Source organism: Taudactylus pleione, unplaced genomic scaffold (assembly GCF_031769625.1).
Source record: "Taudactylus pleione unplaced genomic scaffold, aTauple2 ptg000095l, whole genome shotgun sequence".
Classification (NCBI taxonomy): domain Eukaryota; kingdom Metazoa; phylum Chordata; class Amphibia; order Anura; family Myobatrachidae; genus Taudactylus; species Taudactylus pleione.
Window position 1 is genome coordinate 28,654,572 of NW_028284497.1, and position 17,434 is coordinate 28,672,005.

At 41.4% G+C, this 17,434-nt stretch overlaps 1 protein-coding gene across 3 annotated transcripts in view; it reads right to left on the reverse strand.

The window, feature by feature from the left end:
- The window catches only part of AOPEP (aminopeptidase O (putative)), a 562,421-nt gene that overhangs the window by 436,371 nt on the left and 108,616 nt on the right, over positions 1-17,434 (reverse strand). For all 3 annotated transcript variants that reach the window (XM_088470083.1, XM_088470081.1, XM_088470080.1), the window contains exon 5: positions 4,516-4,764. In XM_088470083.1, coding sequence (XP_088326209.1) covers positions 4,516-4,764 — 249 coding nt within the window. The remainder of the gene's footprint in view (positions 1-4,515; positions 4,765-17,434) is intronic.

Genomic DNA, 17,434 nt, shown 5'->3' on the forward strand with positions numbered 1-17,434 from the left:
GATAGGTCAGCTCATACAGCCAGCAGCAGAGCAAAAACAGTGAGGGCAGCGGGCAGTAACAAAAACGGCCGCAGGAGGAGGACTCCTGCGCATGTTAGATGCAGCAGCTCCTCCTCCCATAGGCCTTTACGGCTGAGCCTGCACTGACTACTTGCAGCCTGCTTGCCACCCTACAAAGCGCAGTCAGGATTCAAAATGGGGGCGGAGGTACAGGCAGCCAGCTTTAAAAGTACGTTTTTATTAAAAATGCTTTCATTAAAATCAGCTCAGCATGTAGTGAGGGGTGCTGAGCTGACCGCTGTGACGGGTGCTGGTACTGTGTGCTGGCCAAGTGAGGGGTGAATGGTGATGGGTGTTGCTGTGCTGCGGGTGAGGGTTGCTGTGCTAGGAGAGGGCAGAGAGGTACTATATGAGGCTTACTGCGCTGGGCGACGGGTGCTGTGCAGTGAGGAGTGCTATGATGAGTGAGGAGTACTGTGCTAGGAGAGGGCAGAGGGGTTCTTATGAGCGGTGCTATGCTGTAATGGGGTGCTGTGCAGTGAGAAGAGAGGAGTGCTATAAGGGGAAAGTCTGGGGTGCTGTGAAGTGAGGGAAAATTTGGCCTATAGAATGTCAGATGTGCTGCACTAATGAGAGAAGAAAGCAGGAGGCTCTGTAACGGCAGACGGCTGAAGAGGAGCCTGATACAGAGAGAAAACCATCAAGAACCTGAAAAGGAATGCCCTGAAGACAGAAGAAGGATACAGTTGAAGAAAAAAGGTACGTTTTTTTATTATAAATATTTCTACACAAGAAAGAAGATGCTGGGCGGGGGCTGGAGAGACATATGGGGGGGAATGAGGCTGCATGGCATGTGAGCACAGCACAATGGGGGAAGTAGCCACAGCAGAGCAAGTCCACACCACTTTTCAGGTTTACATTGGGGGGGGTGGGCACCAGCCAAAATGTTGCCTAGGGCACGCTCTGATCCCAGCTCACTTCCAGTGTCCCTTCCTCTGTTGGTCATTGGGCTGCGCACTAATTCTGGAGAAAGTGCACAGTCAAGGACGTTACTACCATTGGTGCAACTGTGGCTCTCAGCTGAGAGGGAGCCTGTCTATGTTGCTATGGTGCCCACAAATGACTTGGTTAGCGAATGAGTAGATCAGGAGCACAATTGATATTGAGTGTATTAAGATTATGATAATATATACACTACCGTTCAAAAGTTTGGGGTTACCCAGACAATTTCGTGTTTTATTTATCAAATGAGTTGCAAAATTAATAGAACATATAGTCAAGACATTGGCAAGGTTAGAAATAATGATTTTTATTTTAAATAATAATTTTGTCCTTTGCTTTAGTCAAAGAATGCTCCTTTTGCAGCAATTACAGAATTGCAGACCTTCTAGCTGTTAATTTGTTGAGGTAATCTGAAGAAATTTCACCCCACGCTTCTTGAAGCACCTCCCACAAGTTGGATTGGCTTGATGGGCACTTCTTGCGTACCATATGGTCAAGCTGCTCCCACAACACCTCAATGGGGTTGAGATCTGGTGACTGCGCTGGCCACTCCATTACAGACATAATACTAGTGTGCTTTGGGTCATTGTCCTGTTGGAGGTGGAAATTTGGCTCCAATCAAGCGCTGTCCACAGGGTATGGCATGGCATTGCAAAATGGAATGATAGCCTTCCTTATTCAAAATCCCTTTTACCTTGTACAAATCTCCTACTTTACCAGCACCAAAGCAGCCCCAGACCATCACATTACCTCCACCATGCTTGACAGATGGCATCAGGCACTCTTCCAGCATCTTTTCACTTGTTCTGCATTTCACAAATGTTCTTCTGTGTGATCCAAACACCTCAAACTTCGATTCATCTGTCCATAACACTTTTTTCCAGTCTTCCTCTGTCCAATGTCTGTATTCTTTTGCCCATATTAATATTTTCCTTTTATTGGCCAGTCTCAGAAATGGCTTTTCTTTGCCACTCTGCCTAGAAGGCCAGCATCATTGGAGTCGCTTCTTCACTGCAGACGTTGACACTGGCACTGGCGTTTGCAGGTACCATTTAATGAAGCTGCCAGTTGAGGACTTGTGAGGTGTCTATTTCTCAAACTAGAGACTCTAATGTACTTGTCTTCTTGCACAGTTGTGCACCGGGGCCTCCCACTTCTCTTTCTACTCTGGTTAGAGCCTGTTTGTGCTGTTCTCTGAAGGGAGTAGTACACACCGTTGTAGGAAATGTTCAGTTTCTTGACAATTGCTTGCATGGAATAGCCTTCATTTCTAAGAACAAGAATAGACTGTCGAGTTTCACATAAAAGTTCTCTTTTTCTGGCCATTTGGAGAGTATAATCGAACCCACAAATGTGATGCTCCAGATACTCAACTAGCTCAAAGGAAGGCCAGTTTTATAGCTTCTCTAACGTGCAAACCAGTTTTCAGCTGTGCTAACATAACTGCACAAGGGTTTTCTAATCATCCATTAGCCTTTTAACGTGCTTAGCAACACAATGTACCATTAGAACACTGGAGTGATGGTTGCTGGAAATGGGCCTCTATACACCTATGTAGATATTCCTTTAAAAACCAGACGTTTGCAGCTAGAATATTCATTTACAACATTAACAATATATAGAGTGTATTTCTTATTAATTTAATGTTATCTTCATTGAAAAAAACAGTGCTTTTCTTTCAAAAATAAGGAAATTTCTAACTGACTCCAAACTTTTGAACGGTAGTGTATATTCCTCTGTTCTTTACTTGAATTGTTCCCTTTGGAACAGAGAAAGTGATGGGTCACTTAAACAGTTCCTAATTATTAAAGAATATTTATCACTATTGAAATTGTATAAATAGCCAATTGAGAATACTAAAATACTAAGCTATTGCACTGTAGTTTTTTCAGTAGTGCATTCAGTAGCATGTTCTGTGCTCCATACGTACTGTTCCAATCAGCAGTGTACATGCACATCTCCTCTTTTATATTCTGTCCTGACATCTTATATGTCTTGGACAATTTGACTTATTTTTAATAAAGAACAACATTTTGATGACACAAGCTCTGTGTACTGTATGGATATCCATGCACTAGGCATCTGCGGCACATTATGATGACCAGACTAAAAATAATAAGAACATTATATAGAGAGAATTATTCATTTATTGTACCCTTTCAGTCACTCTACTCTGTGCTACTATGATTCACCTTGTGCATTTATGAATGGTTCTTCCCAAGCAGAACAACAGTAGTTTGTAAACCCTCTAGATGCTCTTCATTCGATATGAGTCATATTCCTTCTAAATTATTCATGGTAGGATTAGGGCAGAGATTGAGATTTCAGGTTTACAAAAATGAACATCTTAACCCCCAGTTCTGATGACCACCGACATCTGAAATAATTTTCAACTCAATTTAAAATGCATACCTAAATGCTGAAAATGATAGGCTGAGGAGACAGATCTCATTCATTGTTTTTTGGGATTGCCAACATGTACAACAGTTCTGGAATGACCATAGTACTTCTGGCAATATTACACAAGGCATATCATGAATGGACAAACAAAATTTACTGATTAAACAGTAGTAGTAGTGGGTCGAAAAGCCACCAGCAAACAATGAATTTATAAGGCCAAGCCAACCCTACGAATGGTTACCACTAGACTCCTCTTTCTGTTTAACATGCATTGGCTTAAAACCACATACAACAAGCAGCTGTTAACACCTGCGTTATTCCAGTGTCGGGGAAAATATATTCAAACACTTCCGCACCATACTAAACATATGCTTTGAAAACGACTTATGCTAGTAAAATAAATTACTTGCCAACCAAATAGCCATCATATGTGACCCTTTCACTAATCACCACATGTCATAATCTCAATACATTACTCATACACTAATTCCGCCTTTTTCCGATTGGTTGATTTCCATGGATGGATCAACCTGCGGACCCCAGTTGAGAATGAGTTGGTTGTTGGTTTTTAATGGTTTCGTAGTTTATTTTAATATTATTTGTGCTTTGTTTTATATTTAGCCCATACTATATTGTCCTTTTTCCTTCTATTCTATACACTAATTTTGTCTGAGTAAACACCATTTCTATTATACTCAATTATGTAGAAAAGTTTTATTAGAAAATTCAACTCTTCCTCAATGCACTCAGGATTTTAATTGCTTGGTTATATATATTACATAGGCCCATATATAGCATTAAAATAATGGCACTGAGTGAAGTAGGAGTTTATAGACGCTAGCCGGCTACTATGTGATCCTTTCCCTACATAGTATTTGTTTAACATGTATCTGAATGTTTGAAAAATAAGTGAACTGGTAATAGAGTTATAAGCAGAAGCATTTGCTAAACAAAGGAAAAAACAATGAAGTTGGGGAATGGAGGGTTAATGGTAGTATAACAATACAAGTTACATTGACAACTGTATATTATGTTTACAGACAAAACATATTGCTACACATTGTAGCATTGTTAATATTACAATAATACATCTTAAGCAGATATAAGACCTACCTTGCCATTCCTAGACTGGAGAAGTCAGATGGAACTATAAGTATATCAAGCCTTGAGAATGGGTGGGTGCCCAGCACAGAATAAGCAGCCTCAAGGCACTGAGGAAGGAGAGAAGAAAGTGACTCTTTACATTTGTCTAGAAGTATATCTGGAGCAAACACGCGGTGAGGTATACAAGTCTGCGTGTGGGCCTCAGCGTTGCTGTAACGGCATGGGTACTCCAAATGTGTGCAAGCCTGTCCTGAGAATCTGTTAGATAAAAAGATGGTAACATGCAGAATTATCTATAGGCGATGCACACATATTATTATTAGTCACCTAATACCGCAAACATTTGGTAATTCTGACAATTTATTCTATTGGTTTGTGATGTCATGATATTATTCATATAAACGCATTTATGTAAACACCAGCTGGCATATGATGACCATTCTGAACAATGTTAAGAATTATCAGCACAGGAATACATTAAAAACTGCTTAAAATAATGTAACTTTGTATTGACGATTATCATATTTCACATTTATAGCTTCCATGATATATCAGTTTAGTGGTTGGCAAAGTGCTGTAGAAATTAGAACAAATAAAAACTCATGTTAACAAAAGGATCTATTTTGCTTGGATAGCTTAGGAGTGTCACATGTGGTGAATAGACTCCGTTATGTTGAACAAGTCAAATAAATATAATGCGTAATTGAAATGTATGAGATTGGCCTTGGCTATCAGAAATAAAACAATTAAAGCAAACCTAACGAAGCCTGCAGCTAGTCTGTTACTAATACAAAAGATGTTGTATTGCTAAGGACACTAGAGGCTAGTATTTGATATAATTCTTACAAGCTGACTGGTAACTAAAGGTGCCCACACACATAACGACTTGCTCCCAATCAGCCGATGTACACGATTTCCCCTGAACTCTCCCCAGGCAGTCGTGGTCACGATTTGGAGTTAAAAATGTCCAATCTGATTTAAGATCTATCTTGCAGCCAGTGCATTGTATCCCAGATTGGCTAATCTGCCCTACAGCACTGCAGATCTGAAGATGCGATGTACGACGAGCAGGGATACGCATCGGCATCGTGATCAAGAGTAGAAACTCACGATTTGGCTTTTTTTTTACATCATCTGTAGTCACGATTCGTCGAAATCGGCCAAATTGGATGAAAAAGTCGGTATGTGTGTGGGCACCTTAAGTGTCCTGGGACTCACCTGCGCAGAAATGCTCAAGTTACAATAAGCAAGTAGTCTCTCCTAACAGCTGACAGGCGCTAGGCAGATTCTCCAGCACTGCACAGGAGGGGAAGTTACCACAGATTCAGAGCAATGGTGCCAGAAAAAAGTCAGGTGAAAATCTATAATATTATTATTATAACATCAAGAGCAGCTAACGTTCAAGTTTGGTTGGACAATACTGGTATATCTAAACTGATTTCTCGTTAACTACAAGATACTTAGAACATTAGAAACGTACATCTACAGACACTTTACATGATTTAAAGGGGAGAGGCCTTTTCAAATTCCTTAGTTTGAAGACTGACACTTTACAGATTATCTATTGTCTGGAGGAGTTCATCCCTCTGTATATTTGGCTGCAAACTAATATTTTAGATATCCCGCTATAGCTTAAGGTATTTGAGTATAGACTTTTTTGCTTTCTTCATATAAATTTTTTGTTAGTTTCACTTGACATTAACTCTTTAGATTGTGAAATTCCTTATGTGATTACGTATACACAAGTCTTTATCTAGCCAATTCAGGCAATCCCTTTCAATCTACTATAAAACCCCATTGTAATTGTGACATCTATATCCTCTGTGTGAGAGTTTTTTTTAATTCATCAACCTTCATGGATAGACATGATAATCTTTTTTGACTAATTGTACTACTAAACCGCAGAGGACCCTCTGCTTCTCTCTTGTACATGCCATCTACCAGGCTAGATTTTGTGAGAAGGCCACAAAACCACTGACTAGTATTTTATTTTTCCTTTGTGGTGGTAGTTCATAGGCTTACAAATGAGTGCAAATGTCTACAGTATGTAGTATAATTTTAAGGGTCTTTTATATCAATTTGTAATTATTAAAGTGCATCTGCCAGGCATTAGAAAGCCTTTGGATATTGTTTTGCATATTTTTTGGAAGACTTCTGTCCACTTTAATGTTCTGACTAGCTCCTCAAATGTACTATATTGTATCCTTCTACTTCTATACAGAGGATACAGTGGAAAGAGGGAATGACTGGGTGACGCATGCAGCCTAACAGAAAGGAGGAGGGTGGTGGTGTAGTGTGAAGGGTGAAGTTTTCAGTGCAAACAATCTATAAAGGCAAAATAGAACTGTAATAAAATAAAACAAAACCAAAATGGGTCAAAATACTAATTAAAAATGCATTTTCCTATGCTTTGCCTGCATTCTGGGGTCTGGTACATACTGTCATATATTTAACATAAGTGTGACACGTTATTCTACCTACCAGCACATCTTCATTCATATCTTACGAATAGAGATGTCTGTCCCCACCCCAAAAAAAATATATTAAGCACATATAAAATATATATTCTGATGATTACTTTGTAGCAGCGAACTACTAACTGTAAAATGTAAAGCAGTAAACACAATGTGTATGGAAACTGGATGCCTGTGCTTTCTCAGGTCTGGCTTCTCCTCATTAAAAATAACTTTCCTTTTCTTGGCTCTTATGATCTACGGAAAAGGTTATGAAACATTCTTGGATGGTACCTCTCTTTCACTGCCCGCTCACCAATAAGGAAAAATAATGACCTTACACACAAACATCAGAATATTATGGATAAAAGAGGTTTCCTCATGGATAATGGCTTTGTTACAGCACTACATCAATTCTTTTAGCAAAATAAATATATATATATATTGGTGGTTCTTTTGATATTAATGTTGGCTTAAAATGTTTTTGCAAATATGTTTTCTGTACTACAACCAATTATTTATTTTGCATTGTGCCCACATAACACCAACTGCTGACAACAGAGTAGATGGTAAAACTGAAACTTTACTTCTTTAAAGGACTCCATATGAAGAGTGAGGATAGCGATGTCACAGGATAAAGAGTATTAAAATATAGGACTCTGCTTAATGAGTAAATGTGTGCTCTTAGGGGCCGATTCAATTCAGTGCGCTGTTGATAGCACCGGAAGGGAACTCCCAGCTCTATGCTATTCAGCAGGCTGTTTAGTCCAACAATTATAAGTTAAGTCGGAGGATGCCAGTTCGTATGACTTAACCTGGGTGTTTAGTCGCGAGAACCGTCATTCTCCGACTAAAGTGCCGGCAAACAGCCTCGTGGCCGGAACTTTGGTTGCATTTCTCCTCAAGAGGGTGCGAGAAGAAATCCATTAGTCGCCCTAACAGCGGGCTGAATTGAGTAGCTCTGGGAACTCCTTCCTGGTGCTATCAACAGCACGATGAATTGAATTGGCCCCATTGGGATGTTGGTCCCGGAGCTATTCAATTCAAGTCCGACTAATATCGCTTCAGTCAGAGAATGCTGGTTCTCGCAACTAAAGCAGGATGTTTAGTCATGAGAACCAGCATTTTCCAAATAAAGTGCCACGCTAAGCTGGAAAACAGCGTCACGGCTGGCACTTTAGTCTGATTTTTCCTCAGGAGGGTGCGAGAAGAAATCCTGACCTGAATTGAATAGCTCCAGGAGCTACCTCCCGCCACTATCAGCAGCGCGCTTAATTGAATCAGCCCCTTAGAAACAAGGCCAAGTAGTGAAATAGATTCTAAGTAGTTTCCCTTAGTTTAGATGTGTGTAGTCATGTTTCTGACTAGTAGGTCATGTAAATACATTTTTCAACCTGCTACAATTGTACTGTATCTCCCACACTTGTCACATAAATGTAATATAACAGGATCTATACCATGTACTCCCAAATTACCACATCTGAGTTCACAACAGAGCAACTTAAAATAACAGCTAAATAAAAGACATAATGAATCTAAGTGCTGTCATACAATTATGTAGACTGAAATATCACAGTTTGTTTTGAATCCAGAGATGACTCTGTCTCGGAGATACTGTGAAGCTCCCAGAAAGTCAAAGCTAATATGTAATGAAAAGTAGAACAAAATATAGTGAAATTGTTTCTCTCAGATGGTATAAATGAGAAAAAAAAACAATGCACTCCATCCACATATGAGTGCATTAGTTTATATTCTCTTTTATACCATTTGAGATAAACAATCAAAATATTTGGCTCTGTGTATCATTACATATTACATTTGACTTTGTGTCAGTTTTACAGTATGTCTCAGATGGAGTCATCTTCGCATTCAAAACAAACTGATACTTTAGACTATGTAAATGCTTTTAAAGCATCCAGCTGTTCACACATGCGCAAAGTGAAGGCCAGCTGTTCACCATCCAAGGCAGTAGTGCAGTCCAAAATTCAAATAGGGGAGTCACACCAACTGCCAGTGAGGATGGCAGTTGGTGTGGTTCCCCTATTTGAATTCTGGACTGCACTGCAGCCCCACCTCTAGATGTCCATGGAGGAGGCTGTCCGAAAATGCCAGAAGCAACAGTGCAGGAAGTAAAAAGTTGACTACTGGCCTCTCCACAGAAGTCCTACTACAAGCAGCCACGGACTCTCACTGCAGTGAGAGAAAACATTTAGCTGGAAACAGAGACTGCCACTCCCGATATGTTGGTTAAAACCTTCCATAATATGAAGCGATGCATTCAAGCTTGCCTGGATACTAATGGCGATCACTTTCAACACTTGCTATGACTTCCTCATGCTTCTCATAGACCAAGGTATGTATGTGTCACATTTCACTAAATTACATCAATTACTTTAAAAGCTATAAGAAAAACTATGGAGCCAATAGCAAGTGAAACACCCTGTATATCACAGTATTGACAGAGTATGTCTAAAACTTAGAAAAGCAATGTGCCTTACAATGAAATGGTTGAATTACCACTGACAAATAGAAGTGGTTATGCCTAATACAAACAACTGAAGAGGCAAGTGGATGAAGGTGTTATGTAACAAATTTCTGAAAAATTACTTATGGATGTAGGTGTTATGACCTAGGGATCATAGTACCAATGTTATTTTAAATGTTGGTAGTCTATTTACTGATATATTCTAGTGCTATGTGAATTTCTTAAGTCAGGATGCACTATACTGAGAAAATGCGGTCAATACTGCGAAAATGCCATTTTCGAATGTTTGACAGCATTTCCCAAAGCTTTCAGGAGCCTGAACACTATAGACAACACCATCTCTAAATGGTGTTGTCTAAAAGAAACCTATAGGATTCTTTTTGAAGACTTCCCCAGTAGGGATCCAATAGAATCCCTCCCTGGGGCCCGCACCTGCTCAGAAGGACTCCAGGGTCACAAAACCCAGAAGTTCTGGCCCCACAAAGGACAGCTCTTATCGGGGAGCTTAAATATTCATGCACACGGCGTTAATAAACACTGCTTTGCATGCGATCAGTGGTGGGATGCATCGCATCCAAAATGCGATGCTTGATATATCTTGCCCTGAATATCTTAATTTCTTCTAAACGTAACACACCATCAGTCTCTACAATTATCACATATTTATTCTAGTTCCTCTTATAAACAATAAAGCATTAAATAAAAACAGAGCACTAAAAATAAATCATTATAAGAAAAAACAAGTGCAACTGCATTGTGCAGCGGCGCACATCACGGTATTTAGCCGTAGTGATGTTACTGGTCGTGGAGTGCCTTCACCAGACCATTCCCGCAAGCACTTCTAGGCTATCATGAAGAATATTTTTTTTTTCCAGGGAATAAAGTATATAGAGTACAATACACGAGAGTGAGCAAAAGTAGAAGATTAGAGAAGAGTGAAACAATAGGGGGAAGAGGAGTGACTGTGTCTTGTATGACGAAAGTAGAATAAACAACCAGTAATCACCTTTTGCAATTAAATAGAAAACATAATATGTGTACATGTCAGAGTTATTACAATGAAGAAAAATATACATTCACGAAAGTGATTGTATTACATTAAGAAGATGTTGTACAATATGTAGACTTCTATAAAACCAAATAGTCATTAGCAGGTTCTTGCCATTAGGACTGTGAGCGAGTCTCTAGATTGTTTTGCATAAAACAAAGTTAAGATAAAAAATATCCTTTTTGAAACATCTAGCATAAATCCACCTAAAGCGGTTAGATAATAAACTGGTTTGTGTAAAAAACTAAATTAAAAAAACAGTTGTCTTTTTTATACCCTGTATTTTAAAAACCATAAATGGAATTAGCCATATACAGTAGATAACATCCATTCTTTGAAATCAGTAAGTTAACGTTGTCCATCTGGAATTGGTATGAAATACCGCCAGCCGCATGGCCGGCGGTTCGATTCCCGTCACCGGCAGGCCGACAGGAGCAGAGTGCGACGCAGCGGAAGGCCGACAGCGCTGGAAATCCCGATCGTGGATAGGTAAGTATCCACTAACCTAACCCCCCTAACCCTGACCCTCCTTAGGGGTGCCTAACCCTAACTTCCCCCCCAAGTGCCTAACCCTAATCCCCCCTGTAAGTGCCTAACCCTAACCACCCCATTCCCCGCTGCCTAAACCTAAGTCCCCCGGGGGGGTGCCTAACCCTAAGTCCCCCCCGAGGGTGCCTAACCCTCCCTTCCCCTAGCCTAACCCTCCCTTCCCCTAGCCTAACCCTAAGTCCCCCCCAGGAGCCCTAAACCTAACCCTCCCCCCCCGCGGCTGTCCACTCGCGGCGCCCGATCGTGATGCCGGGCGTCGGTATCCCGGCGTCGGGGAAATGCGGGCGTCTACATCTAGACGCCCGGCATTTCACCCTTGCCGGGATAAGACAGTCGGGAAGCCGGCTGCCGGTATTTAGGCAATCGGCTTCCCGATTGCCTCCCGTCCATCTAGTATTAACATTTAGGAATATAAAAAATAAACAGAAATAAAACTAATGACTAAAACAACCAGACTGATCTTTGAAACATCTTTAGTTAATCCTGATAATAATATGGTTATGTCCTACTTTTCTCTGCCTCCAGTTTTCCATAACATACTGTATATGTTCTTCCACAATTTAGCTCACTCCAGCTGTGTTCAAACAGTGTGACAGAAATGACAAGTGTCATGCTGCACCACTCATGGTTAATGAGAGAGTTCTAATCTCACCAGAGACAGCTGGGACTCCCTACATTACTTATCTAGCTTTCACTTTATTACTGAGAGGAGATGCTGCAGACAAATTCACCCTCAAGAAGTTCCCATATACCTGCTCCTTGTAACTATATTATATACATAAAAACCTTATAAACCATGTGTGTCAATATTCAGCTAGAATGAGGAGACACCTAGAGTTATAGGTTTCTCGGATTACGAAATACCTTATGCTGCAAGGCCCCACAGTACTAGAATAGATTTCTATAACACTTATAGAGTGGCTTGAGATGCCAGTGTTTGGCTGGGTATTCGTATATCCCAGACTAACCGATGCCTGATGAAAGAATATATATCAGGTTGCCGTACACACTGCAGGAACCGGTGTACGACTGCGCGAAATAAAACAATGGAAATCCAGTCGGCGCTCGTATGCCCAGAGATAAATAGCACAATGAAAATGTTGAGGTTGATTAAGCAGCTGTTCCAAAGGAACACTGTAGTTCCAAAAAAAATAGACAACAAAGAATATAAAAAGGAACTGCGCTATATCAATCACAACAAAAAAATATGAGGGAAAAATATATATTTAATATTTATTCAGTCTGTAGGAACATAAGTAAAATAATTAGCATGAATATAAATACTTAATATAAACAGAATGAATACAATAAAAATATATAAACAAATCCTTCCTAAGTGGAAGAAAAATGAATCCCAATAATATAGAGTGATCCAAAAATCAATCCTCCAAAAATAAATGAAATGAATGTTCCATGTATATTGCAAGGAAAGAAGAATATTCAATTGATACAATTGTATCCGATCAGGAACATAGGCTTAAAATGTGAAACAATGTCTCAATCAAAGTGCAGTTTAGCAATAATCACAGATGTTCCATAAAAAGAACAACTCTTGGATAGTAATGACAAACTATTTAACACCGCAGTGTATAGGATAGATAAATATGAACTATGAAGACGATAACAACAGCTTTTTATCCGTGCTATATGCTGTGATTGAATGTCACGAATGGTAATAATAGTGGATAGCTTACCACTAGGAGTTGGTATGATAATAGCACTGGGACTGTCCAGAAATATTCAGCGTGGGAATCGCTAGTCTGTGTGATATGCTGGTGTCTCCGATCACAAAGCTCAATGAGACCGACGTCTCTACCTAGCCCGGAGCAGTGCACGTCAGCTGCACAGGACAGTCGGTTTGACCGTTACTCCTTCAATGATGATAGGAACTATACTGCATAAGAGTGGCTCCTGCGCTTGTGAACTGCTGAGTCCACCGTGGATGTACAAGGGCAATAGCCGGGTGGTGTATCCGCAGGCTACCTGAGCGGGTCCCTGCAATCCTTGGAATATTCAATTAAGAAATTGGAGGATCAAGCAGTCTCATAACGCGTTTCATTAATCCAGGTAATTTCGTCAGAGGATGTAGTACTGCTGAATGGGTGGATCTATTTATTCCCCACTCTTAATTGTCAAACTGGTTGCACTTGTGTGTATACCATTGCAATGATGTAACTCATAGCCAAAGCAAAATTAACCCTACGAAGGAGTGTTAAATGGGAGAACCTAATATTATGCAATAAAATATACAATGAATATAAAAATGTGAATAGAAAGAAAAATTATGTACTTGTCTCACTGATAATATAATAATAAATGAATGTCACCATAAGCAAAATTAACGTGCAATAGGTGTGAAGACTTAATGTAAAGAATAGATGTGTAAAGATAAATCAATGTGTTAATGAAATGTAAAAGAATTAAAATGAAAAATAATATACAAACGATTAGAGAAGTGAAAAAAATATTCTATGTGAATTAAGTGGTGATGCCATGAGAAAGGTCCAGCCAGAATATTTTTTCACTTCTCTAATCGTTTGTATATTATTTGTCATTTTAATTCTTTTACATTTCATTAACACTTATTGATTTATCTTTACACATCTATTCTTTACACTTCACTATCACTTTTTTTCCCCTCTTCATGTGATGCCCTGGGGATGGTCCTTGGCTGGAATTTTTTGGGGTGCCTTGCTTCTCAGACGTGAACCCCTTAATGTTATGGACACTGGTATAGAGGAGCCTTCACGTTGGCCCAGCGCTTATTCATATATTTGCAAATGTATGTAACTAATACCTCTGAATTTCTATTATTATGTAGGATTCAAGTATTTTTGATTTAGCTGCAGTGTGCTGGGGGGCAAATTCCTTTTTTCTGTAGTTCAGTGTAAAGCCCGCCCTTTACAAGCACCTGCAGTATGTCATTAAGCTGATTGAGCAACTACCATATCTTTTGCTTGCAGTTTGGAGGCATGAAGGGAGTCAGCATTAGGAGGATGTGCTGATCCTTATAGTGCCATGTGGAGGTTTCTTGGGGTACCTCCAAGGTAAGTTAGCTCTCAGCTCATACATGTACATGTATCATGCAGTACACCAATTTGTAATTATATGACCCAGAGTGGGTGCTACTATTATGTAGCAATAATTATTTTGGGGTGAGCATTTGGGAGTGGGGCCCCCGGGGTTGTTCTGGCTGGACCTTTGTCATGGCATCACCACTTAATTCACATAGAATATTTTTTTCACTTCTCTAATCGTTTGTATATTATTTGTCATTTTAATTCTTTTACATTTCATTAACACTTATTGATTTATCTTTACACATCTATTCTTTACACTTCACTATCACTTTTTTTCCCCTCTTCATGTGATGTCCTGGGGATGGTCCTTGGCTGGCATTTTTTGGGGTGCCTTGCTTCTCGGACGTGAACCCCTTAATGTTAGGGACGCTGGTATAGAGGAGCCTTGATGATGGCCCAGCGCTTATTCATATATTTGCAAATGTATGTAACTAATACCTCTGAATTTCTATTATTATGTAGGATTCAAGTATTTTTGATTTAGCTGCAGTGTGCTGGGGGGCAAATTCCTTTTTTCTATTAACAGTATTCAGTAAGATTATCTGTTAAGCATAGAGGCAGCACAAATAGTAGCAAGTGATGGCCAAAGTTTTTGTAGTAACCAGAGGGCCTGATTCAAAGTCGGACGCTCTGACAGAGCGCTCGCTCTGAATCAGGGCCGGCCTTCTGTTTTTTTTAGAGCGGCCTCCTGGCCAAACGCATAGCTGTGGGTGACCACCCACAGCTATAGTGAGCGGCCAGGAAGATGGTCACGATGGTCAAGACCATCGCGACAATCAGGCTTGCGACGAGACCCTTGTGGTAGGGTCTCGTTGCCGCAAGCCCTAGAGTGCTTTCGGCTCTACCAGAGCCGAAAGCACTCCCACTGACATCACTTGTGATGTCAGTGGGGTCGGCCGCAGACGGTAGGCGTTCCCATTGGAACGCCTCCGTCTGGCCAGCCACGCCCCTGGCCTGCCCACCAAACGGGCGTGCTGTCACTCAACATCGACAGCACGCCCCCTTTGGTACGAGACCCGGAGCGACGGCTTGCCCGTCGCTATCCGGGTCTCGTGCATGCGCACGACGGAGCCGGCTCCGTCGTGCGCATGCGCACTGGGCCACCGTCGACCCGCTTGCGAGCACTCAGCACTCGCGAGCGGGTCTGAATCAGGCCCAGAGTTCAGTGTTGAAAGTCCAGGTTATGCAGTCAGCAGGAACTTGTAGCAGTGAGATTTTGAAATCACCTTTGTTGTTGGTTTTTCTCCAAATATAAATTAGTTTTTAGAAGTGCAGATCTGTTTCCCTTCAGTTCAATGCCGGCCTAACGCCAGTATTATTTTTAAATTGCACTTTTGAATAGTGCATTTCTGAAATAGGGCTATTCCAGCCTACTAATGACCCATATATAGGAGACCTGGCATGTTAAATTACGGATTGCTTACAAGCCCAGCACCCTCCCACTAAGATGGCTAGCAATAAATTGAGTAAAACAAACACACAGCACATACCACTAGGCTAATAATAGGCTCAATGAGCTAACTAACAAAGAAACTAAAAACATCAAACTGATATACTATGCAGTGATATGCTAAATAACATTGCTTATCAGCAAAAGTCTGAGACTTGTAGTCCGTTACCTAAGTTCTCAGGCTGGCCAATATATATTCAGTATAGCAAAATTTACCAATTCTCTACCCAAGAAACCACAATAGTAAACTCCTATAATTAGCAATGAATCGGTGGTACACTTTATGTTCTAAGACGGATTTGTTTTAATTGCTGAGGATAAACTTTTACTTAGTTAAAGTAATCACGTTATTAGTAGTATACATATGGGCGTGGCCATGGCAGCAATGTAGCTGGACGTGTTCTCTAGGGCTCTCCAACTGAACAGCCTGCATCCCCTATCCTGCGACCAGAGGGCTGACTCTGATGGGCGACTTACCCTCCCCTGGGATCCAGGCTTCCAGTGGTCCGGTCTGTGGGCGCTAGGGACAAAGGAGAGACGCGGGCGTCATCAGTGAAGTCTCCTGCAGAGGTACACTGGTGCATGTGGTGCTGCTGAGGTCAGACTGCTAGCACTGACACATCGCGGGCAGTGGCGCCTTGATTGTTCTGGTGCGCTTCCTGAGTGGGCCCCCTTTGCTGTGATCCTGCTTGCCTGGTCGGTGTGGTCTGCGCTGACTCACTGGCTGTTGGGTGCTGATTCCTGTGGAGGTGGCAGCCATTGTTAATGTAAAATCCTGCTGCTGTGCTCCCTTCTTCTCAAAAGCCCCATGCTGGAGTACTGCGAAATTGCATGCTGCATAACCCTTTCACTGCCAGAATGGGTAAATCAGGCCATGCTGCTGCAGCAGCTGCTAGACTGGAGCGTTTCTCCAGATCATCTACTCCTCAGCCCCCTTCCAGTGATGATTCCAGGGGTCCCCCCTCGTCGGCTAAAGATGCTCAGCCGCCTCATCAAGACTCCCAGCCTCTGGCTCCCTCCTCCTCATCGACACCTGAAGTGACCCTTCAACAGGTCCTGGAGGCAGTCAATTCAAGCGAGCAGAGGCTGTCTGATAAGATAGGGAAAGTAGAGTCTGATTTGTCCTCTGTACACCAGGATTTGCAACAAGTCCGTGAGAGAGTTGGGGAAGCTGAAACTCGCATCTCCACTTTGGAGGATGTACAAGCTCCTTTGAAAACGCAAGTAGCCGCCCTGACCTCCCAACTCTCTTCTATGCAGCATAATGGCCGATATAGAGGGCCGGCTGAGACGCAATAACGTTCGCTTTGTTGGCTTGCCAGAAAAGAAGGAAGGGTCGTCCCCTGAGGCCTATTTGGAAAAATGGCTTGTGGATACGTTTGGTCGGGATTCCTTCTCGACTCAGTATGCAGTGCAAAGGGCGCATAGAGTTCCTGCTAGACCAATGATTCCTGGAGCCCCTCCGCGAAACCTTCATAGCAAAATTCTTGCATTACTTTGACCGTGACTCTGTGCTCCGCATGGCTAGGATAAAGGGTCCACTGGAACGTAACGGGGTGAAAGTATCTGTGTTTCCAGATTTTGCCGATGATGTGCAGAAAGATAGGGCTAAATTCATACCTGTCCGAAGACGTCTATGTGAAATGAATATACAGTATGCCATGCTGTTTCCATCTAAATTGAGGGTTGTGGTAGATGGAGAATCAAAATTTTTTGTTACCCCTCGTGAGGCTGCAGCATGGCTAGATCGCAGGGCATCGGGCGCCAGACAGTTGGCTTCTGATTGATATGTTTCATTTTGAACGCTCGCAGCCAGGCTACTTTTTCTTCCTATATGCGAGGCTGTTTGCTCTATTATATTGT